Source organism: Leptonychotes weddellii, chromosome 10, assembly GCF_054177405.1.
Source record: "Leptonychotes weddellii isolate Sample4059 chromosome 10, ASM5417740v2, whole genome shotgun sequence".
In the NCBI taxonomy this organism is placed as follows: domain Eukaryota; kingdom Metazoa; phylum Chordata; class Mammalia; order Carnivora; family Phocidae; genus Leptonychotes; species Leptonychotes weddellii.
The window spans coordinates 50,422,082-50,445,546 of record NC_138378.1 but is presented as its reverse complement, the minus strand read 5'-3'; the positions used below and the strand labels follow the sequence as shown (position 1 = coordinate 50,445,546).

Here is a 23,465-nt window from a genome sequence, read left to right as displayed (position 1 = left end):
ACTCTCTCTAAAAAAATAAAAATTAAAAATAAATGTAATTTTAAAAAACCAGTCTTCAGTCATACCAGCCACGTTTCAGTGCTCATAGCCACGTGGCTGGTTGCTTTCACAGGGACAGCACACATGATAGACCATTTCCATCACCTTAGACGGTTCTCTTGGACAGTGCTGTATCTAGATTCTCTGTTGTATGTTTGTATCTCAGTGCCCAATCACTCAGAAAAAATAGCACAGTTCCTTTGATTGAGGACACTTTGAGGTGTTCGTTTGCGGGCCTAATGGTCAGAAAAGGAACCCTATGAGTTCTTCGGGGCCCTTCCCATGAGCGAGTGGGCCTGCCCGGGGGTCCCTCGATGCCCCTGCCACCCTGGCCAGAACACAGGAGTGTCGGCAGGTGGGGTCCTCCAGGAAGAGTAGGACTCTCTGCATGCTTGTCCGACTTAACTCTTACTTCTTTCTTGGGCCCATGGGCAATACTTTTGCATTGGAGCAGGTAAACCCTTCTAGGTTATAATTCAGGATGACAGAGTGATGGATTCAAGCGTCTTCACAGAAAATCGGATCTTGAACTTTTCATTTCAAAAACCAGTTCTGAACTGTCTTCAATGTTCAGTTTTGGCTTTTGCTTTTGTTTTTCATCTTCGTTGAGTGTGTACCTTTGTTCTTTATTTTCTTTTTCAGTCAGATGTCATGGATCAGAATTTGTTAAATTTCCTTCCAGAACAAGAACATTCAGAAGTGTATAAAATGCTTTCTTCCCATATGCTTGTGACAGATTCCCCCTCCCCAGAATACTTAAAATGTAAGTTTAACTTTACTAGTTTTACAAGATATAAAGATAAGAATTTTACTTTTGAAAGGAGATTAGAATGAATTAAGAAGGGAGGACTAATTTTAAGAACAATTTTCCTTGTGACTCAGAATATTTCCAAGATCCTTAGAGGTATATTTTAAATTTAAAGCTAAAACTGGAGTTTGGAATATGTATGACATTTAACTTCTCTGTGGAAAATTTGAAAGCATGGCGCTTACGAATAAGAATTTGTTTTGCATGTAATACAAGAAGCTCTTTTTTTTTTTTTAACACGAGAGTCTTTTGGTACCAAACAATGCAAAAATCAGCACACAATCTGCTTATTTTAGAGGATACCGTAATGCTAGATTCGTATGATAACCAAGTCACCAACTGCAGAATGAATAATTAGGTCAAAACTCCAAATTCTCTTCTCCTGAGGCTGTCATCTGGTTATTTATTATATACATTTGCAGTTTTTATGGAATTTTAAAGTTTTTCTCAAAATTGGCAACCTGGATGGAAGGCCAGCCTCAGTGCCTCCTGAACCGTGTGTCCGTTAACGAAGCACAGACATTGAGGGAGATCGTGCAAGTGCCTCGTACTTACTCATTCAGGCCTTAGTTCATTTTCCGTGAATAATGTGTCCTGTTGTACATCTGATTTTACTTCAAAGCAACGTGAAAAGATTAGATTAAAGAGAGCAGCTCTATATGAGCAGCTTTGTTTTAATACACCATATGAAAACAGCCGGAACTAATCAATGCCGACATAACCAACCACAGACATCTGTGAGCAAATTAAGACTAATTGGGCCCAAGTATGGGATGCAAAACATCTATATAAGCTATGAGGGAAAACCCCTGTTCTTCAAAGGTTATAAAACCATGTCCAAGAGTCAGTCGTAGTGAGAGAAATGTCCTGGCCGTGTGTAGACTGAAGCCCGGGAGTTACGCAAAGACACAACTTGTTTGGTCTAGAATCTATGTCATATTCACGTTCTTTTTCTCTTTTTCCTTTGACCACCCAGCTGACAGCGATTTAGAGTTTTATTGCCATCTCCTCAGAGGCAGCTGGAACCCAAAGGAATTTCCAACTTATGAATACATAAAATTTGTAGGAAATTTTCGCTCTTACAACAATGGTAAGCTTCAATTGTCATATAATTGCGACAGTGTCTTTTGTCATGCAAACGTGCACACGGGGGTATAAGACTCACCGAGGGAGGAGGAGTGAGAACATGTGCTTTTCATATTTGCATTTGGATTTTCATGTTCCCAAGATGCGTTTTGTGCTCGTAAATGTTATCTCCCATTCGAGAAGAACGCACTCCCACACTTGTTTATGCCGGGGCACAAAGTCCCACGGAAATGCACTTTATCCATTTACTTAGTTTCAGGCTGATGGAAGAGTTTTGTACTGTGAGAAAAAACGTAACAGTTAATAAAGAACAGGCTCAGCCTACACACAGCCCAATAGGGCTGCATTGGTGACATAAAGATCCGTAACCTTGGTTTCTGCATCTTTATTCTCCTTTTTACACTACTGTCGTGAGCATGTTTCCATGGGTCTGGTACATAGGTCTTCTGCTCCCTCTGACCCTAAGGCACAGGAAGTGGCCACTTTATGACGAGCCAGCAATCCACACTGGATGAATTATCAAGCCGATCAGCAAAGCAGTAAAATCTTACTCTCCGAAATTACCCAGATAACTAATGATCCGAACTCTGGCTGCACCTCTGAACTCGAATTACACCCTCAGTTTCACTTTTGACTTGGGGAAAATGGGAATGCAGGCCCTATGCCAGAAATTCAGCAGAGCAAGCCCCACCCCTACCCCCACCCCCGCTCCACGGTCAAGCCTAGCACAGGAAGGTTTGCGTTTGGTTTGCTCCAGGCCTCAAACCTCAACACAAAACAAATCGCTTTGAATGATCTAACATTTCATAAGACCGCAGAGATGGGAAAAAAGGGAAAGATGAGGCAATAGGGAGTTGATGGCAGCCCGGACTGGGGCAGGCTCTGTCACTGGTACTTAACTCCAGACCCACGGTGGGGTCCGTTACCCCGCCTAATTAGTCCCAGAGTTTCCATGAGAACCGACCAACATAATGGCCCCAAGTCCTAATGCTGAGGCTCTACCCGGGATCTTCCCTTCACCCTTAGACGATCCTCTGCTATATGTTGCTTGCATAAATATACATGCTTTGTCTCAAAGGCTCCAACTAGATGCTGCTAAGCGTGTTGGTCTTGCCAACGTGTTCAGGGTTTATGACTGGATGATGGGCTCCAGGGCCAACTGGGGGCCCTCTGGGAACCTACCCAAACAGGGCTCAGTGTTCCTGAGTGTTTGGAAGTGAAGGGAGGTCAGCTTTCACAAGTGGGGCCCTAGATCTGGGCTACACGGGGTAGAGCCAAAGCCTGACCGTGCCTAACCTAACTCATCTGAAAGGTGTTCCTAAACCTCGTGAGATGAATGTTTAATGAACCACACACACAAGTAAATGGTAGCTGATCGGGCTACCGAGTTAAAGAAACTGACCTAAGAGGCGCCTCGCCTAGCACTCAGAGTGATGCCAGTCCTGGTGTAGGGTTCACTGGGTGAGGCAGCTTGTTAAAATGCAGATTCTAGGGCAGGAGATCTGAAGGTGGGGCTGGGATTGTGCAATTGGAAAAGAACCTTGGGGTTTTGATGAAAGGGGTCATGGACTTAGAGAGACACCGCCCTATCGTAATACTGAATGCCATTCCGTAGGAATTTTAAGGGTACTCCTCACGCTGATGGCGCTCCTTCCAGACAGCTTTATCCTTGAATTAATATAAGCAGGGGTTTGGAATTCGCTTAAAATGTGTGCCATGGCCATCATGCCAGATGCCGGAATAGCAGAGTATCCCATGTGGCAGCCAGCGAGAAAGGGAAAGGCACCCTGGCCGTGGGGAGTGCCAAGACTGTGGGAATTATGGGACGCTGCTCCCACGTGTCCCCATGACAACAGTGCGCCGCTTAATTAAGGAACCGACACGTGATTGGCCGGTGAGCCGCAGTCGCATCCTTTGTTAATTTCCATTTCCACAACTCTCTCTTAAGCTGCTGCTGAGTATCACTTTGAAGCTTCCTGTCACTTATCACAGTTTAGAGGGTTTCCGGGAAAGAGGCAGGCTTCGTTGTGAATACCTGGTTGGTTTGTTCTTTTGTTTTGTTTTTTTTTTTTAAGCTAGCAAAGCTTTATTTTCACTTCAAGTTGAGACCATGTTTGTTTGCCTGAAAGAATGTGTGGAAATTATGTGTGATTTTTTTTTTCTTTTTCTTTTTTTTCTTTTGGAAACTGTTACTGCTATAAACACACAGCACTGAAAGTGGAAAATTTAAAACCAAGAGTGCCAGAGTGTCTTTCCAGAGCCTGTTGAACAAATCAAAGTTAGGGGGCTTTCTTGAGACAAGAGTCCCCAAACGTAATTGTGGAAAAACTGAAGTATAATTCTCACTTGGATGAAAATAAACAACAAATGTCAGAGATAAATGAATTTCTAAGATGGAGCCCTATAAAATCACCAGCATTCAGTCATTTTTGACCTAGAAAATACGGTTTAACATACTCTAAGGAATACTTCAAATTTGATTTTGTAGGTTTACTTCTCAATAAGCCTTGAACAATGGGTTAATAAAAATAACTCACTTAGGAGTGTTTCCCAAGTCCCAGGTCCTGGGCTCGGTCTTTGCATTGATAATCTCATCGAATCCTCCCACCAACCTTTTAAGCAGTCCTGTTGGCATCATCCCATCTAAACAGGAGGAAAGTGATGCATATAAGAATCTGAGGCACACACGTGGAAAGTGGGGGACCTACAATCGTACCCATTCTAACCCTGGACTCCTACCCTTCACCCCATTGCTTTGCTGCCTCCCACAAATCTATGTTGAAACTAAGCTTGTTTTGTAGCTGCGGCACACAGGCCTGTCCCTGCCACGCGGCATGCCCTTGGTACAGGATGTCTGTACCTGTGCACACCAGATGTCCTGCGCCCATGTACCAAGCTGCTTTCACGGTACCCAAGATTTGTTTTAAGTCAAATATGGTGAGACACACAGACATGGAAATGACTGTCAGGAAAGAAGAGGTTTATACTCACAGATCCCTCCAAACAGGCCCAGCACACCACAGAGGCCACATGGGGAAGCACCAAGGGAGGTCAGGGGGCAGGGCGAACAGGAGAAAATGTGGGCAAGAGCCACTCGTGTAGCTTCTCTGGAAAAGAAGGAGCAAGGCAGTGTAAACAGGCTTCAGTTTGGCTAGCTGGAATCATTTTAGTGGGCTCTTGGGTAGAAGGGCTGTCTCTAGTTGTCAGATGCCTGGGTTGGGGTGTGGGCTCTAGATGGGTTGGTTTGCCTATGAAAGGTGCACGGGAAGGTGAGTCATTCACTATTTCTAGGAATTGGCTAACCCAGAAAGGAGCAATTCCTTCAGGGTCGGCAAGGCCCCAAATGTCAAAGTATCAAATACAGACACTAGAAAATGTGGTTTGTACACAAAGCCACCCCCTGCCACTTCCCTGAGTTCCCAGGCCTGGCAAACACTTAAAAACAATGTGTAAAGTATAGAAGAAAACAGACAATGAATACTGGTTTTATTTTAATAGAATCCCTGCTCACACTTCAGAGGACTTCATAGGAAACCCTACTCTGGCCCATTATCGGGAAAAGTTCTCTCATGTCTGTAGGGCTGTTTAGTTTATGGGGCATGGCCTGGTCCATTCTTCTTTGATGCCTGTCAGGAAGATGCAAGGCTCTCATTTTTATAAATAATGGAGTGGAAAGGACAGTGACCTTTACTCATCTGTGAGCCTACGCAGTCCATGCCTGGTACATAAATAAGGCTCAACACAAGTACATTGGCTAGACTGAGGCTCAGTGATCTTGGTCCTGCACATACAGGTGGTCAGGGACAGCAGCAGGATTCAGACCCGACTTCTGACTCATGGGGAAATCTGGCTTTTCCTTGAGAACTGATAATACAGCTCTCCTTGACGGACCCCAGAGCCCACCCAGAGATAGAGCCCCCGATACACCTTTGACCTTGAATCCAAAGTGAAGATTAAATCCACTTCAGTACGTGCTGGGTAAACTGGCCCATGTGTAACTTCCAGTGATTTGTGAATTTTCTGCACTGGAAGGTCTAGGCAACCGTGCATGGTCAGTGTGAGGTCATCTTTGGCCTCCATTGCTCCCTAGTCTGTGTCCCCCACCACCAAGTTCCTTAGCCCCCTGGGCTCCCTGGGTGTTCCCCGAGGTCCTTAACCGGACCCCTGACTCAGGCATCCCCGCCAGGACTGTTCCTGCCCCACTCTCTTCCCTGCCTCTTGTTCACTTGACCACCCAGTTAGCCTTAAGGCTGATGGAGGCATGGTCTGCAACTCGAAAACCACGTCTATAGGAACCCTTGGGCCTTATACCAAAGGGCAGAAAGGGAAACGTGTTGGCTGCAGGGCAGGGAAGACGGGGGATACGGATCCAGAGGGAGCTTTTGGTGACCCTTAAGTCACGCAGATGAAGACACCATCTGCTTGCCTGCTAACCCACGTAACCGCTCAGCATTCGTCTGCCCTGTCACTGGTAGGAGTAGGCGGGGTTGGGAATTTGGGGTGTGGAGAGGCATAAGGGTACCTTTGCCCTTGTTAAGGCGATTAAACTCTCCGGTTGGACATTTCTAGATTCACCACCTTGCCCCTGTCCCTCTGACGCTCTCCGTTCACCAGGGCTGGGTAGACACAGCACCGTTGCCCAAATGCATCAACAAAATGGAATTTTCTCCTGCTTCACTATTTGCACATCTTGGTCACTCCTTAGGACTTCATCATTTGCTTCAGATGTTCGAGGCAGGGGAGAGGACGGAAGACAGGATTGCACATCTTTAACCTAGATTCTTTAATAAATGTGAAGAAGTACATGTCGGGAAGTGAGACAAGAAAACAGCTTTCCTAGAACTGTTTCACTTTAGGACAGTTTCTCACCAAGTCTGTGAAAACCATCTTGAAGGGATCCGAGCTGGAATACAGAAGTACGTGTCTCCTCCTCTTCCCCTAAAAAAGCCTACTGTGTGACCTTGGCCATGTGGCCTGGAGATTCAGGGAGGACCGCTGGTGTGAGCAGCCCCCGGTCTACCTCTGCTCTTCACATCATTTCCAGAATGGGGCTGAAATGAAATTACTTTTTTCATTTTTTAAAATACCACGAACAAATACACCGTTCCATCTTTTTCCTTCTCCAGTTATATAGAGGAGCCCCTGGGTCCTCTCCCAACCCCCACCCAAGTCCCACGGTCCCACCCCCCACTTTTATGGGAGAGGAACTGGCCAGATGATTTTCCAAGGCATAATGAACAGTCTTTGCTTTAAGGGGTCCTAATAAACAGGTTCCAGTTCCTGAAAGATAAGTTCGTGCCAGGAAGAAGGCAATCCTCTATTTAAGCCCTTGCTCCTCCCCCAGACTTGGATTTAAATGTGCATCTGACTGAAATCCAGAAAGCAGTATTTCAAAAGTTGCTGGTGTGGCTCCAAATAGGTCACCCTCAGCAAACATTCCACTCTGGGCTTTCCAGAAACCACACACCAGAGTATAAAAGTTTCCCTGCCCTCATTTTACCTATTTGCCTCTAACCACACAACCAGATTTGAAATACTGGCAGAAAGGGAGGCTTTGCAGCTTACAACACTCGATTCCGTATGTTCCGTGGGATTTCTGTAGGTTGCCTCATTTTAGGGCTTTGGGGGTTTTGTTTTTTGTTTCCCTGAGCTGAATTGAGATTTCTCAGTTAGGGGAACAAAGCCACACCCACCAGACCTCACTGAGAATGGAGACGTGAGTTGAGCACAGGAAGGAATGTCTCTTCCATCTGGCACAGGCCCCCAAGAGGCAAGAAGCAGAGTGTCCCCTCCACCCCAGCAAGGAAGTGCCACATTCTTCTCTGGCAGTGGACATTGCTGCCAGATTAGGTCGCAGAGGAATTAAGATCGCGATAAAGAACAAATTGTTACCCCAGAGCATCATCCTGCTTGAGCATCTAGAGCCCATATTGAAATGGAGCAGTGAGGAATGGTCAGACATTTATCAGACACGTCCTCCTGCTTGCTTCAGCCTGGGAGCAGGGGCACTTCTATAGATGTGTGCAGTCACTGTGATAAAAGTGTGCACAAGGCGTCCACTTGGAGGACAGGGGGCGACAGCCTGTGGGAAGTTCACTTCCCTGAGCCTACGTCCACACCAACCATCTGGTGGATATCTTGTCAATGCCATGACAACCTCCTGGCCCCGAAAAATACTCATTTTAATTAATGAACACCGAGGGAAAGGAGAAATATTTAAGTGAGACATACATGTTCCCGTCGGAGTCATTTTTTCAATCCAGCAAATTGCAAACCCCTAGCTTTCTCGTATGGCTCCCAGCTTCTCTCCAAGCCCGTTCTTTCTTTCCGATGCCAAACAGCACTGGCAGAAAGAAAGCACGAACCACGCACTGATTGCCTCGGCAAGTTAGGCAGTGCCCCCCGGGGCCAAAAACCGGGCAGCATTATTTTGCTGCGGCTGTCCCAAGAACCCATCAGGTGAAACATGCCATGCTGTGCAGAGAAGAGAGAAGAGCCTGAAAATAGTGCTTAATGAGCGGGAGAGGATTTCTCGTGAATGTGCAAGAAATTATTTTTTCCTTAACAGTCCAACACTCTAACCCAGACGTTTTGGACATTTATCATAAATGAGATTTAAGAACTTTTTTCTTCCTTTAGCGAGCCTCCCGATTGTTTCACGTCTTCCTGGACACCTTTCGGCTTTGAATTTTCGTTGGTTCCGAGAAGTGCTGAGAAAGCGATTTGTCACTCTCCGTGTGGACGATTAGTGTGTTTTCCTACAGTTGTTGCAACTAATTTATCATGAGCAGGCCATCTCTGATCAGAATACTTAATAGTTTAGGCCTGATGACTGGACCAGTCCTAAGGAACAGTCGGTACCCCTTTTTCCATTTGTTTCTGCTCCTTTGCTGTGAACTATGTTCACTATGCCCACCCCGCTTCTTCCCCGTTCTTTTCTACCCCTTTGCACACACGTCTCATGCCACCCGAGACCGCCCTGCCTGCTCGGTCATCCTTATGTTCTTATGACTGACTTGGGAGGTCACCATTGTCATCAGACAGACTTGGAAGCCAACCCCAGGTGCCAAGCGAGAAGGACTTTAATCACCCTTATTCTCTCGAGAACCTCGGGGCTCTCTTGTGGCCAGAATCCCTAGGGCGTGCCCGCCCAGGGCAAAATTCTTCCAGGGTCTCTAAAATTAGAGGCTGTGATGAAAGTTCAGGAGCAAAGAGGGGCTTAATCCCCCCATGGACCCCTTTAGTAGTAGGAAGACCAAAAGCAGAACACCCTCTTGCATCTTTCCAAGCATGAGGCCCCCTCAGAGCGGGGACTGCTGTTGCTGATTTGCAGCAGACCTTGCCCGGGACCTTCTGACCATTTACAAATGCACTAGTAGTGGGTGAGCTAGCCCGAGGGCCAGTGGGACCCAGGACCATGCTCCACGGGCACCCTCCCAAAGTGAGCCAGCCTCCAGCAGCACCAGGCTGGGCCACACAAGGCGGAGCCACCGTGGGGTCTCAAGGCCTGTGCGTCAGTTGCTGGCTGGGATCAGAAGGTGCCTGGTCTTAAGCTGTGGTCTGGATGTGCGATGGAAGGTCATCTCGTCGGAGACACATTCAACAAACACGTGGAGCACCTGCTGTGTGCAAGACGCCTGCTCAGGGCGGGAGACAGAGAACTAGACCCAGTTCCTGCCATAGGGGAAACCCATCTCTTTAGCTCTGGGCAAGAGAAGATCAATTTCAAGTAAGATGACCCTTGGGGCAAAAAATGTAGCAAGTAATCACTGCTTTTATCTGTGGCGTGAGTGCTGTGTGTGTGTGTGTGTGTGTGTGTGTGTGTGTGTGTGTCTTGGAGTGGCGGAAGCAAGGAGAAGGCTGATGAATAGGGCCACACCGGCATCGACGGGGTAATCCTTCCAGGAGGCTCGGGAAGCCTGCTGTAATTAGATATGTTTTTCTATTACTTAAATTGAAACAACTAATTAAATCCTTAATTAACGTTTTTTAACTACTTTGGGATACGAAGTGCCAGAGAAGTTATTCTAAGTGCTAAATATTACCATGAAGTCCCAGGGAGCAGTTTGCTCCTGTGTTGACTCTGGAATCTGCTAGGAGGCTCCTGCTGTGAATAAAAGTCATTTGAAACACAGCTGGCAAAATGTTTCAAGTATCTTCTTCCCCTTGACTTCCCCCCAAGGTTTTCCCCTTGGCCTCTGTTAAAACTTTCACCCTTGATTTACCGTCACCTTTGATCAAGCCCTCAGCTTCTTCAGGTTTTGGGGGAGAAAGCTCATTTAGAAGAGGAGTTTGCTTGGTTCTGGAGCCCTCTGTAAAGTATCTAGCTTCTCGAGCACAGGCTGTAAGCAATAATGAAATTTCCCCTGCGGGGAGCATTTTCATCTTAAAAACCTTAGCAGTTCTAAAAGGACTGATAAAATTGCACTGAGAGGCAGCCAGGCCAGCAGTAAGCTCTGCAGAACATTCACTTAATTTCCATGGTCTCTGCCCCTTGAAGAAATTGTTAGGGGCTGGGGTTTCCCTACCCCACGCTCTTTCCATTCCCCTGCCTTCCTCACCGTAAATCACTGATGAAGGCACTTACTGACAGAGCCCGTGGATCATTCCAGCAAGGCACATGGTTTAGAGACAAATGAGAGAGACCGTCTCTTAAAATTCCCTGGAAGTCCTCGGAAATTTGCTTAGAAAGCCTAGATTTTCTGAAAGAGTAGGGAGAATTTTACTAGGTCTTTATCTGGCAGGTGATGTCTCTTAGCTTCAAGCAGAGAGGATATTTCACATCTGGGAAATGTGTTAATGTCTTTTTTTTTATTATGCAGATGTTCACATCTGCAGACCCTTCCCCTGTGAGATTGCTTTCTCTTCCCTGCTTGAGTGCCTTGGCTCACCCTACACATTAATCTGCAGTGGTCTAAGCCAACTAATGACAGATGTAAACTCTCTAGGGACCACCATTTCCTACTTTGCCCCCTTCATATTCATGTTCGGAAACATTCATATTAATATGTATGTGAATGCATTCAGAGAATATGTTTGGTAAAATGAATTTATTCATGTTAGTGGCTAGAAGACCACATTATAGAATCACTTAGAAACCTACGAACATATAAAACAAAAATTATTGGAAAGCTAAAATCCAAAGAAAGTCTTGCAGATTCATTTTAGAATGCATTTCATTTTCTGTTGCTTTATATGTTCTCAAATTGGAAAACACAACTATGTTTAAATCTACCAGTTCAGAAATGTACTTAGAATTCAGGATCTGGTTCAGGATATAATCAACTACATTTGAAAAAGAAAGAGGTAGGGTAGATTATCTAGCGTAATGATCCTCAATCCTGGCTGCATGGTACTAAATGTTGCAGCGGGGGGCGGGGGGCTGCTTTTAAAAGTGAGAGTGCCTGGGCTTCCCACCCAGAGTTCCTGAATTAGCAGAGCTGGGAACAGGGTCTGGACAGCTGGGAGGCCACGGAAGAGGTCCCAGGGAATCTGGTGTGTAGCCAGGTTCGAGAATCCCATATACATGGTCCACCGACTTTTCTCCTATTTAACGGGTTCTTTTTCCCAGCCAGCATACTCCACCTAAAATAGCAGAATTGTCCTCTGGCCCAAAAGGTAAAGCAGTTCACCACAATCACCGTGAAGCCAGGTCTGTAGCTCCCAGGGAAGATGGCGGCTGGTACCAGCTCGCACCTCCCCAAAGGGCGTGCGGGGGCCTGTTCTCAGCCCCATGGTGGGCGCGAGCCTTGAACAATCCCCTCTCTGCCCTGGGAGAACTCCAGGCTCAGAGTCGGAAGACCTGGCTCGAGTCCTTGCTCCATTATTACTACTCTGAGCGACCTTGGTTAATACATGTGAGCTTTCTGGGCCTCCACGGCCTCATCCGTAGACTGAGGAAAGTCATGCCTTCCCAAGTGAGAAGAAGAAGACACTTGTGAACAGGTGTGTCCCCTGTGCATAGCTACACAAACTAGCAAGTTTGTGGTGGACACCGTGTGCCTCTGGGGATCCCCCTGGAGCCTGAGGCCACGTCCTCAGTCACACCCGCCAAGCCCAGCATCAGCCTGGCTCCCGGCATGGGCTTTCAGGGGGGAAACCCTCGAATCCCAGGTGTGCGGTGCCAGGACCAGGGGTGGGAAGGGGGGGTTGTCAGCGAATGCCAGGGGACCCATCAGATCAGAAACCACGTCTGACTGTGGAACCCGCCCTGAAGTGAGAGTGCAGGCCCTTACTGCGGAGTGAGGCTGTCTCTCCTTTTGTAGAACATTTTTCCCAGCGCAACAGTCTAGGCGGCCAGAGGACTCCTGGAGATGAGAGGCGGGGGAGTCTGCCGGCCACTCGGATTCCAGCTCCCTTCTGCCGGGTGCAAGTAACCTCAGCAGCCCGTGCCTCCCACTTCCTGCGCAGGGAGCGTCATAGCCCCTACCTGAGCGAGGTGTCCCAGGGCACGAAGAAAGTGAGTGAATGTTCTCGAAGCCCTGAGCACTGGTGCAGGCTGACGGTGAGGCCAGGTAGGGGTCTGCCGCTGTGCTTCACAGGCCTAACCCGTCTGTCTGTCCCCTCCCGCCCCAGTGCCTAGCCCCTCTTGTAACGGCTTCGACAGCACCCTTTCAAGGCCCTGCCGGGTGCCGCTCGGGAAGGAGGTCTGCTTCATCGCCACCGTGCGCCTGGCAACACCCCAATTCTTAAAGGCAAGTACCGGGAGAGAATTTATCATGTAGAACTAGTACAACTGAGTCACGTTTGGTTATAGTTCATTAGCCGTCTTTATGGGAAAGAATAGGATTGCAATGACGCTGTCACTGACTTCGAAAAGTTGAAATGGCTGGCTTCTATACCTGTGACAGCCCCACCTTCCCCTTGCCCTAACTCTGGTTTCCTGCGAGCTGTTTGGCTGGAAGGCAGCCTCAGCTGCTGCTCAGCCTGCAGAGAGACTCATTTGCAACTCTGTCGACCCTCCGACCTTTCGCTGGGGACGTTAATACCACTCAGGGCAGGCCGAGGTGAGGACCCAGTGTCAAAACCAAGGGTTTGTCTGTATTCTCTCATCTGTGATTGCTTTAACACCCATGGCATGAATGTTGAGTTAAGTTAGTCATTCAAATTCAGATGAAAAGCCATTTTCCACATGTTTACCACACTTCTAGATAATGGGAAGGGAGTGGTATGACATTTTGGCTCTTAGGTATTTTTCCCCAGCTTGTGAAATAAATTTAGTATCAGCTAATACTGAAATTAGCTACAGATGATGAGTTTCAGTCCAACCCAACTTGGAGACTTGCTCTCAATGATTTTAACTTCTGTTATCCTTCTACCACGCGTTCTTGAACAAACCTAGGGTGAGCATCTGCCACCCTGAGCAACATTTTTTTTCCCCTTCTAATACAGGAAATGTGCATAGTTGACGAACCCTTAGAGGAATTCACTTCAAGGCATAGCTTGGAATGGAAATTTTTATTTCTGGATCACAGGTTTGTGAAAAGAAAAACATGTTTGGGTTGGGTCCTTTTCAAGTGTTTGTTTGCATGAGCCAGGCTCTCCTTGGGAGAGAAAAGTCGGGCCTAGTCCCTTCAGGGAGAAGGGCTTTCTGGCAGCAGGAAAAATCGTTCCCAGCCAAGAGTGAGGCGGCTTCCCTTCCACTGCAGTTGTCCGTGGATATGTTCTGTGTTTGGGTCAGAGCATCTCGGGAGAGCCAGTTGCCACAGCCCGGGGACATCCTTGGGATACCCTCACCCCCACACCCACCCCTCAGGACCCTCTCCAGCTCCCAGGAAGCCAGGAGCAGATGGGAGAGAAACTCTTCGTCTTATTTCTCTCAACACCTTTTTGTCCCTTTAATTCAATCTTCTTTCTTCTGTAACAGCTTTCACAGTCGAAGGATGAGAAATCTCCCCTCCCCACCCTTTAACTTTTTATTATGCTTTGGGGTTGGACTGACCCAATCTATAGCTGTTTTTAATTATTCAGTAATAATAAAGTTTATTATTATTTAACCCAGGTTATGCCAACGAAACTGAGTATCTAAATGCCAGAAAGTTTGAGCACTTTGGAAAACACACCCTCTCTGGTTTGAACCATTGCAAAATTATTTTCCTGCCCTGGCTCTTGAGAAATGAGGCTCTGTGTTGATCATTAAATGTGCAAACCGTCCCCCCTCTGGATGGAGCTATTGCCATTGTGAGTGGGGCAGGGTGCTTGCTCTCTGACAAACTGTCCCTATTGCTTGGCAGAGCCCCTCCGATCATAGGATACCTGCCTTTCGAAGTTTTGGGGACGTCGGGCTATGACTACTACCACATTGACGATCTGGAGCTCCTGGCCAGGTGCCACCAACACTGTGAGTACCGCACACCCAGCCAGAAGGCCTCCAGCACCCTCCACGGAGCCCGGACAGCACGACTCTTTGGCCCTGGAAGTCTGTTTATTGCTTGGTTTCTTTTTGAGGAGGAAGACTTTATTTTCTCTGAAATGATGTAGGAGTGTGGTGGAGGACCTTTTGTGGTTTGCCCCTGGGTTGTGTTTCCAGCTGGAATGGACTTTCTCCGCCTCCTCCCACCTCCCCCGCATCCTCCACCCCCCTCCCAGCTCCTTCCCGTACCCTTCAGATATACAAGCTATTTTCATCTGACTTAAGAAAATAAGACAACGATGGTCATTTTTTCTAAGTTATGCAATACATTTCAAAGACAAAATACTGAATTCAGCATCACTGCTTTTTGCCAACAGACATAGAATTGGTCACAAGCTACGGGCCAGGTACTGAGCGAGGCCCGGGACATAAAGATGATCAGAATCTCCTTGCTGTTCTGCAGGAGCAAGGTCTAAGGGGAAAGCAGAAATAGGTGACATTACAGGATGCTGTCACCGCACTGGAGGGGATGTGCTCAGGGTACTGGGGGGCTCCCCCAGCTGGGGGAGGGGATCAAGGAAGGCTCTCTGCCACAGAAGAGGACAATGGGGGGGCAAAGGTAGGGGAAGTAGGACTCATGATGTGGGGGGCGTGGGGGAGAATGACCAGCGTATCTGGATTCTCACTTAGCAAGAGTCGTCAAGAATTAACCTTGGAAAGCCATATTTTCCGTGCCAAGTTCTAGCTTTAAACAGGAACATTTTTCGTCATCCCGACTTCTGGATCCTGACACGCGAATTGACCACCAACACTGTGTTTTGATAGACATGCTGTCTGTAGTGCCCGTTGTAACGGTCTCTTCTCCGCTCTCCTAGTCAAAGGAAGAATAGGCTCAAGTTCCGTCAGGATCCTCCGTTAGAATCTGAGGCTAATCTTTACAACTTGAACCCCTTGCTCCTCAAAGTGTGCTCCTCACGCAGCGGCAAGGGCATCGCACCGAGTCCGCTAGCCTTGCAGATTCTCGGGCTTTCCCGCTAGGCCTGTGGAATCAGAACATCCATTTTAACAAGACCCCCCCCCCCAAGTGATTCGTGGGCCCATGAAAGTTTGAGAAGCAGGGTTACCTCGAGCCTTGGCTGCTTCTGACCCTTCTAACGGAGCAAGGCCACCCTGGGGGTAGAATTACCTTCATGATCTGAAGGATTTGGCCCAGGGCTCAGGCAAGACATTCTCCCTCTGTGCAGCCCACGCCCTTGCTCAGCTGGGCTTCCTACCTCTTCGGAGATCCCATTCTCCAAGGCAGTGGCTCCCATCTTCGCTTTAGTTTCCCAGTCGAGATACCTGTTATCTGTTTGCAGAATGAGGTGCTAAATCCCAGGCACTGAGGCAGTGACGCAAACTGTTCTTCTTCCCTAGACCCACAGTCCCAGCCTTCTGCCCCATGCAGGCTAATACAACAGCACCCATTCTGTTCTGGACCCCCCCCACACACACAGAGAAGCTCACCAACAGACTTAACCCTAGAGGGCTCCACACAGCCCTGTGGCAGTGGGGCCTGAGCTGGAAGGCATCCGTAGGCGACTCTCTCATTTAGGACCGTGTAGACAAAGCATGAACTGCTGACTGACAGCCCCCGAATCCCATGCAGAGGTTGCAGGCTGTCAGGTCTATTTGGGGCCCAGTTCTCTCAGCGTCTGGATCGTCTCTCCTGTGCTCGGCTCCCACAGCCCCAAAGACAGCTCCTCCTGAAGCAGGCAAACCCGGGCCTCTTTGTAGTTTGGGAAATCTGCCCTTACCTGAGGCTCTCTTAAGCCGTTGAGCATTTGGGGAAGCGTGCAGATTGTTCTTCCCTTATTTAAGAATTCAATATCGTTTAACGGGATCTTGATAGTCACTTAAAATACAGCACACCTGGAGAAGTGCACACTGTTTGGCATGGTGTATCTGAAAGCTTCTGTTTTCAACAGTACCTTCTGGGGGAGAGATCGTTTTCGTATCAACGTTCGCTACATGCAGCCTCTGTTTTCTGCCTACAGTGATGCAGTTTGGTAAAGGGAAGTCCTGTTGCTACCGGTTTCTGACCAAAGGCCAGCAGTGGATTTGGCTGCAGACGCACTACTACATCACATACCACCAGTGGAACTCCAAGCCCGAGTTCATCGTGTGCACGCACTCGGTCGTCAGGTGAGGGCTGGGCTCAGAGGGCGGGCAAGTAGTCCCAGGTTCCGAAGAGCAAGCGAGCCCTGGGCTTGAATTCCTCCACAGGGCCTGAGCTATCCTCTGCGGTTCACAGAGTAGTCTCCAGAGCTCAGCTTCTTTCCAGGGACACACACAACTCTGTTCCCACACCCCCACACCCCACACCCCCTGCCGGGCTGAGGATTCCGTTCAGCCCTTCTGTAGGGTGCCGGGATGTGACTTCGTGAGTTATTGCTTCATTGACCTTCTTCCACATTTTCCCTTCATCTCCATTCACCTCCCCACCTTCCCTTGTCACTGTTTGGAGAAGAAAATTAAAATTTTGCCTCTAAATCACTCATAGACCTAGTCCCCTCTATTTTTAATGCATTAAAAGCCCCTACTGGCAACTGAGACAGTGTTGGGAATAGAACCCGACTGCCAGGGGAGAGGCTTCCTGGTGGTTCCTGGTGGCCTCGGGGAGCCCCCAGCCCAGGGTGGGTGGGCAGAGCTTCCGAGGGAGGCCACGAATCCAGCCTTTCTTAGACGCAGGCTCTGTAAGGCCACGATTCCCAAAGGTAGAGGAGAAATGTCATTCGTGGGGTTTTTTTCCCCTGACTACAGAAATTTTAAGGACATCAATCAGTTTTAAACAGGTCTAGAGAAGAGCATTTGAGCAGAACAAAGAAAGGTTTTATATGTATATATATATATAGTAGGTATATATGTATATATACATTGTAGATAGGTAGATGGATGATAGGTAGATATACGTACATATGGATACTATACATATATACTGCATTTTATATATATACATAAGAGATAGATGATTGATAGGTAACAAGTAGGCAGGTGGGTAGACAGATAAATGGGTAGATACCATGCATACATACATGCACACACACACGCATACATACAGTCAACGAGTAAATCTCTCTTCTTTTAATAAGCAGGGAGAAATGCTGGTCTTTCTTGCCAGTGACCCTGACCGTCACATTGCATGCCGCTCTTAGGGACTTGATCTTAGCTTCTCACCCACCCTTGGGCACTTCAGCAGCCAGTGGTTTCTGAGGACAGGCCAGTCCCAGCTACCACCACCCAGGCTGGGCCTTTGCCACAGGGTCCTTTTGGCCCCAGGGAAGTCTGGACATCATCAACATCTTGGTCTTCAGACTCCACCCTTGACCCCGCTCTTCCTCTCCATCCTCTACCTCCCAAATCTTGGAAAGCAACTCTCAGAGAAAGTAGGGAGTGAACTAGTTAGTAAATAAGCTAACAAGCATTCCAGAGGCCCCAGAGCCACTGTGACTTCCCAGGGTCCCTCGCCCAGCTTGTTCCTCCACACATAGTCAGAGGCCAGAGCTGGGGGCCCTTTGGCCATCTCCACATTGGATTCATTTCCCCACGCTATTTTAAAAGTGGGCCCACAGACAAATCAGTGCTCTGGGTCTAGATCTAGATTTGTTTGAGAGAAAACTTCCAAAGGTTGCAATTACTAAAAAAAAAAAGTCATTTGTCAGTTCTCCATACACACAGTCCAGACTGGGTAGGTTTTAAGAAAGGCTTCTGATTATTCAAAGGCCAAGGCTTATCCTGTAGATGAAAATAGGTTTCTAAAGACAATTATGCTTGGAAGTTTCAGGGCATGGGGAGAAGATGCGTAAAGGAGAAGGGCATAAAAACACCTGGAAAGGAAAATATTTGGGATGTCCCATTAGAAGTCACCCCAGCGGCAGTTAGGCACAGAATGAAGCTCCTTCCTCAAACAAGTGACAAGACTAGCCTCCTTTGTGGTGACGATTCTGGGGTGGATGTCACGGGGGTCCCTTGATGTATCACACACGTGCTCTTTGCTGCTGCCATCTGGAACGTCCACCTCCTGCTGTGATCTCTTGATTTCCTGATCAGTTATGCGGATGTCCGGGTAGAAAGGAGGCAGGAACTGGCTTTGGAAGACCCGCCACCCGAGGCCGTCCACCCTTCAGCGCTAAAGGTACGCTGATCCCCACCAGATGGCTAAAGGCTAAGTTTGCCTAAGTAAGTTCTTCCATGAGTTGTTATAATAAAAGTAGTAATATTTTTATTTGCTATGTTCCCAGTACTATTCAGTGCGTTCCTCGGATGTTCACTTGATTACCATCATGATATTTCTGCGAGGCAGGCACCGTTACTATCCTCGTCCTTCAGACGAGGTACAGAGGCACACACAGGCTTTAGCTCACATACCTGAGGGCGCTGAGGGTGAGAACTCACGGAGCTGTGTAAGAAACAGCCTCTGGACTCAAAGCACGATCTGGCAACTCTCCATCCTTACGAGAGCAGCAATAATAAATCCACTTTGTATCTCCTCCCACAGATAAAAAGCTAGGGGCTTATCCCATCGTCCTATTGAGGTGTGGAATAATTTGGGTGCCCTTTCCTTCCCGTAGCCTAAGTGCTGATGCCCTGCCTCCAGGACCTGGGCCTCCCACGAGGAGACTGCCCCTCACACAGCCTCCATGTTGTCAATAGCAAGGTGCACTTCCTACTTCTGTGTCTGCAGGTCTTAGGTAACAGCCGTGTTGGAGCCAGCTTCATGTCAGGGAGCTCTGCTGGCGGGGGTGTTTCCCTTCACAAAGCCTTACCTCCATCCTTCCTCTGCACACGGTTCTCAGGTCCCCTCTAGCCAGGCTTCCCCCATCTCCGCTCCTGGACAGCTGGAGGGAAATGTGCAAGCAGACCAGAGCCCTGTTCCTCAAAGGTCATTCTTCAAGCAGACACACATGTTGGGAGAAAAGGAGAGAAAACAAGGAAGGGAGGGAGCATTGTATTTTATCAAAGCCAAGAAGCTATCCGTTATAAGATCCACCCTTATATATCTCCCAATAAGAAAGAGAAAATGTTGTCGCCAGTCTATATGTGAAATAAGGACTTCTGGGCGCCTGGGTGGCTCAGTTGGTTAAGCGACTGCCTTCGGCTCAGGTCATGATCCTGGAGTCCCTGGATCGAGTCCCGCATCGGGCTCCCTGCTCGGCGGGGAGTCTGCTTCTCCCTCTGACCCTCCCCCCTCTCATGTGCTCTCTCTGTCTCAAATAAATAAATAAAATCTTTAAAAAAAAATAAAAAAAATAAGGACTTCTTTTCATCAGTCAGAAGACACGTCCCAATTTCAGATATGTCAGAATGTAGGGGGGAAAGTGTATCTTATCATTGGTGACACGTGGTTTAAGTTCCAGGCTGCCCAGCGACCTAGAATCCAGAGATTGGCCGGAAGCTGCCGCAGCAGCAATGATACAATGAAAGTATCTCTGGTCCATGAGAGTTGAGTTGGAGGGAAGCAGGAATCACCTGGAAAGCGCAGAGAGCCATCAGTGTCCTGGGCGAGCCTCCCCTGCTGTCATGCTATACGGCAACGTGTCGTGGGGCGATCCATCACCAGCGCACTGATACGTGTTTATGACCCAGCTCTGTCATATAGCGCATCATGTATCATGTCCGAGAACAGAATTAAGCTGTTGGTAGGCAGGTGTTAGACACCCCATACATCACGGCTCATGAACATGTGCGTCATGTTGTGCATCATCCAGTTAGAGATTCGTTCTTGAGGTTTCTGACCCTTTGGGCATCCTAGAACCCAGTGGAACTTCTCATAAACATGCACATATGTATAAACACACAAACACAATCTCGGGCTGCCCCTTTTATTTATTTATTTATTTTTTTTTTTTTTAAGATTTTATTTATTTATTTGACAGAAAGAGTGAGAGAGCACAAGCAGGGGGAACAGTAGGGGGAGAGGGAGAAGCAGGCTCCCCGCCAAGCAGGGAGCCTGATGCGGGACTCGATCCCAGGACCCTGAGATCATGACCTGAGCTGAAGGCAGTCGCTTAACCAACTGAGCCACCCAGGCGAGGGCTGCCCCTTTTAAAGGAAAAGCTCCGGGACAGTGCTTTTCAAACTATCAGTGGTAATGGACTCTGTTTAATTTCAAATCTGTCACTGACCAGTGCTTTTGTAAAATGTAAATTCCCACGCTTGGGTGTGACGTGCAGCTCTGTCAGACGGCTAGAAAAGTCAGTGCTTACTCTCACTGCCTGTCCATATTTCTCTGCTGACTAGGAGCACACAATAGCCGTGGGCCAGGGCCCCCACTCCGAGGGGTGTATCTAGGGGAGACTCTGTGACTAAGCAGCGGAGTCTCTGAGTTGACATTCAGCACAGCAAATCCAGGCACATCGGACTGTATCAGTCATCTCAGCCCCCTACTCCGGCACACACAGTATCCACCCTCTCTGGAGCCATGACTCAAAAGACAGAATAGCCACATAGACTCACACCCAGAGATTTAAGACCTGAGACCATGGGACATAGAAGAGCCTATCCAAACAGCCTAGGGATGGCAGGAATGTCACCATCCTCCTATGAGTGGATAGGAGCATGGCTCAGGAGAGCGGGCATTATGCTTCTTCTTTAGCTTAAAAATTATCCTAATGCCTATTGTCTTACACTTAGGACACTAAGCCATGCAGGGTGGAAAGATGGCTTCTCAGGGTTGGAAGGGCACAGTTGCTTTCTCATCACACAATACTTGAAGCGGGGGCATCCTGGGATCCAGGATCAGTTAGGATCCAAGAATCAGTGGATGGAAGATCATTGGCCCTTTGCCTGTTATCTACTCTGGGGCCCTGAGGCTCAGAGGAGAAGCAGTGGGGAGACCGTGTGGGACGTGCTTTGAAGGGTCCAAAGGCATTGGTTTCATCAGAGTGTTAACAATCCGGTACACCAGCAACCTCATTTCTAGAACCTGCCTCTTCTCCCCTTCTGGAAAAGCCAAGATTCTGGGCAGTGAGGTGACAGTTTTAAGGAAAAAATAAAATGTAACATCAGTTATGAAAATCTAAAAAATCAAAGTCCAAGGTGAGAAAGCATAACAGATCCTGCTTATATAAGGACGACAAGCCTCTCAATGACGCCTAGGTTATATATATGTACAAATATTCTACCCAAATATGTCAGGACTTATTTCCAAACAGTTCCCATCTTTCTCCCTACACCCTCCTAATTTTTCCATATAGTTAGAGGAGAGCTAAAGTCATGTCATTCATTCCCACCATCTTGATGCTGAAATTGTGTGGATTGTGTGTGTGTGTGTGTGTGTGTGTGTTTCAGGACAAGGGCTCCAGCCTGGACCCTCAGCAGCACTTTAACGCACTTGACGTGGGCACCCTGGGCCTTAACACCAGTCACTCACCATCAGCGTCCTCCAGAAGCTCCCACAAATCCTCGCACACGGCTATGTCAGAACCCGCCTGTGAGTGAGCTGCCAAGGATGGCGAGGGGGTGGGTGCCCCATGTGGGGCCCGGGTGGTGGGGGCATGGAGCCCTGTGAAGGGTCCCAGGCCTGAGCAGAATCAGGGCAGCCCATGGCTACGGAGTGGGAGCTGCCTTCCTGTTCGCACTCGTTCTTGCTCCCTTTCCCGTGGGCTTCCTGCCCTCCCCGTCTCCCCACTCCCGAGCAGACATAAAGCAGGTGACACACAGACCCTATAGTCCGGCTGGGCTTTAGTGATTCTGGTGAGGTGTGAGATCAGGCAGGTGGCTGAACCAGGCGGTGGACATGAAGCGTGGGCTTGGTTTGCTGTCATCTGCCTGCTCCCAGGTGAGGTTAGAAGCTGACAGAACTTGCTGGACTTTTCTTTTGTCAGTGATCCCAACCAGGCGCTTGTCTAATGTACACCATAGTCATTGTTCCCCTGCTTTGATAAGAAAACTGTTAAGTATGTGTGGATCGGGAAGGTGACTGGTTGCTTTCTTATAGCCACTCCGAGCAAGCTGATGGCAGAGGCCAGCACCACGGCTTTACCCAGATCGGCCACCCTGCCCCAAGAGCTCCCTGTGCCAGGGCTCAGCCAGGCAGCCTCCATGCCGGTATGTGGGTGACTTGAAACTTCTCAGCCAGGGGTGCCCCAGTGTGGCGGGGCTGGCTAGACCCCAGGACGGCGTGCTGCATCTTCCCAGAGAACCAACTGTACCTGGACATTGAGAGTGTGGGGTGGCGGGCAGGGGTCGGAAGCCAGGTCATTTAATTAGCAACTAATTGGAAACGTTTTTCCTCCAAAATCAGCAGGAATGTATAGTCAAAGAATGCAAAATCCAAATGCGATTTAAAGATTAAGCTGGAAACCTCAAACCAGGGGTCACACCCCCAGAGTCTCTGAGGGTACACAGGACCCTTCCATTGTGGGTACTGTTTCACGCCAGCGGAAATGTTTGAGAAGTCTGTGTCAACAAAAATGTCCCTCTGCATATATCAGGCAGTGTCTCTGATCTACACCAGACCCCTCCAGAAGGTCAGGGAATGAGTGGCCTTTTAGAAAGCATGCTGGCTATATGCAAAATCACTGATGTACAATTCTCTGGTTATCAGTTGCCTCGTAAGGGATCGCCTCAAACTGAGGGGTGTAAAGCAAGAGTCCTTTCTCACATTCACGGGATTCAAAACGAGCACAGTGGGGCTGACTTGTCTCTGCTGTCTGGTGTTGGAGGCCTCACCAGGGGAATGGGGAATTCACATCCCAGGTGTATCTGCACTCACATCTGCACCCCCACCCCCACCCCGGGCTGAGCTGGGCTGACTGACGGTTGGGCCCACCCGAGACCATCCACCCTGGACTTACACGGGCCTCTCCCTGCCTTAGAGCAGAGCTGCTCCCAGCACGGCAACTGGGTTCCAAGAAAAGATGTCTGGAGGGGGCTTTCCGTGAGAGTCGGGCAGAAGCTGCATGGCTTTCTATGACCTAGCCTTGGGAGTCCCACCGTGCCTCCTCTGCCATTCCTCTTGGTCCGAGCAGTCGCAGCTCACCCACAGAGATGGACATAGACCTCCACCTCAGGATGGGAGAAGTGTCCAGGAATTTCAGGGGCTACATCCAGGTCATTGCCAACTACCTCATACCCATCCCTCACTGACATTTTGGGAATGGGAGTGAACATGCCACCTTCCTGCTTGCCGTCTCCGTG

The 23,465-nt window shown here is 48.5% G+C and overlaps 1 protein-coding gene across 3 annotated transcripts in view; it reads left to right on the top strand.

The window, feature by feature from the left end:
- Positions 1-23,465, top strand: part of NPAS2 (neuronal PAS domain protein 2) — a 156,156-nt gene that overhangs the window by 113,655 nt on the left and 19,036 nt on the right. For all 3 annotated transcript variants that reach the window (XM_081833411.1, XM_081833412.1, XM_081833413.1), the window contains exons 6-14: positions 682-802; positions 1,824-1,937; positions 12,509-12,627; positions 13,325-13,407; positions 14,167-14,273; positions 16,322-16,469; positions 18,375-18,459; positions 21,615-21,756; positions 22,264-22,373. In XM_081833411.1, coding sequence (XP_081689537.1) covers positions 682-802; positions 1,824-1,937; positions 12,509-12,627; positions 13,325-13,407; positions 14,167-14,273; positions 16,322-16,469; positions 18,375-18,459; positions 21,615-21,756; positions 22,264-22,373 — 1,029 coding nt within the window. The remainder of the gene's footprint in view (positions 1-681; positions 803-1,823; positions 1,938-12,508; positions 12,628-13,324; positions 13,408-14,166; positions 14,274-16,321; positions 16,470-18,374; positions 18,460-21,614; positions 21,757-22,263; positions 22,374-23,465) is intronic.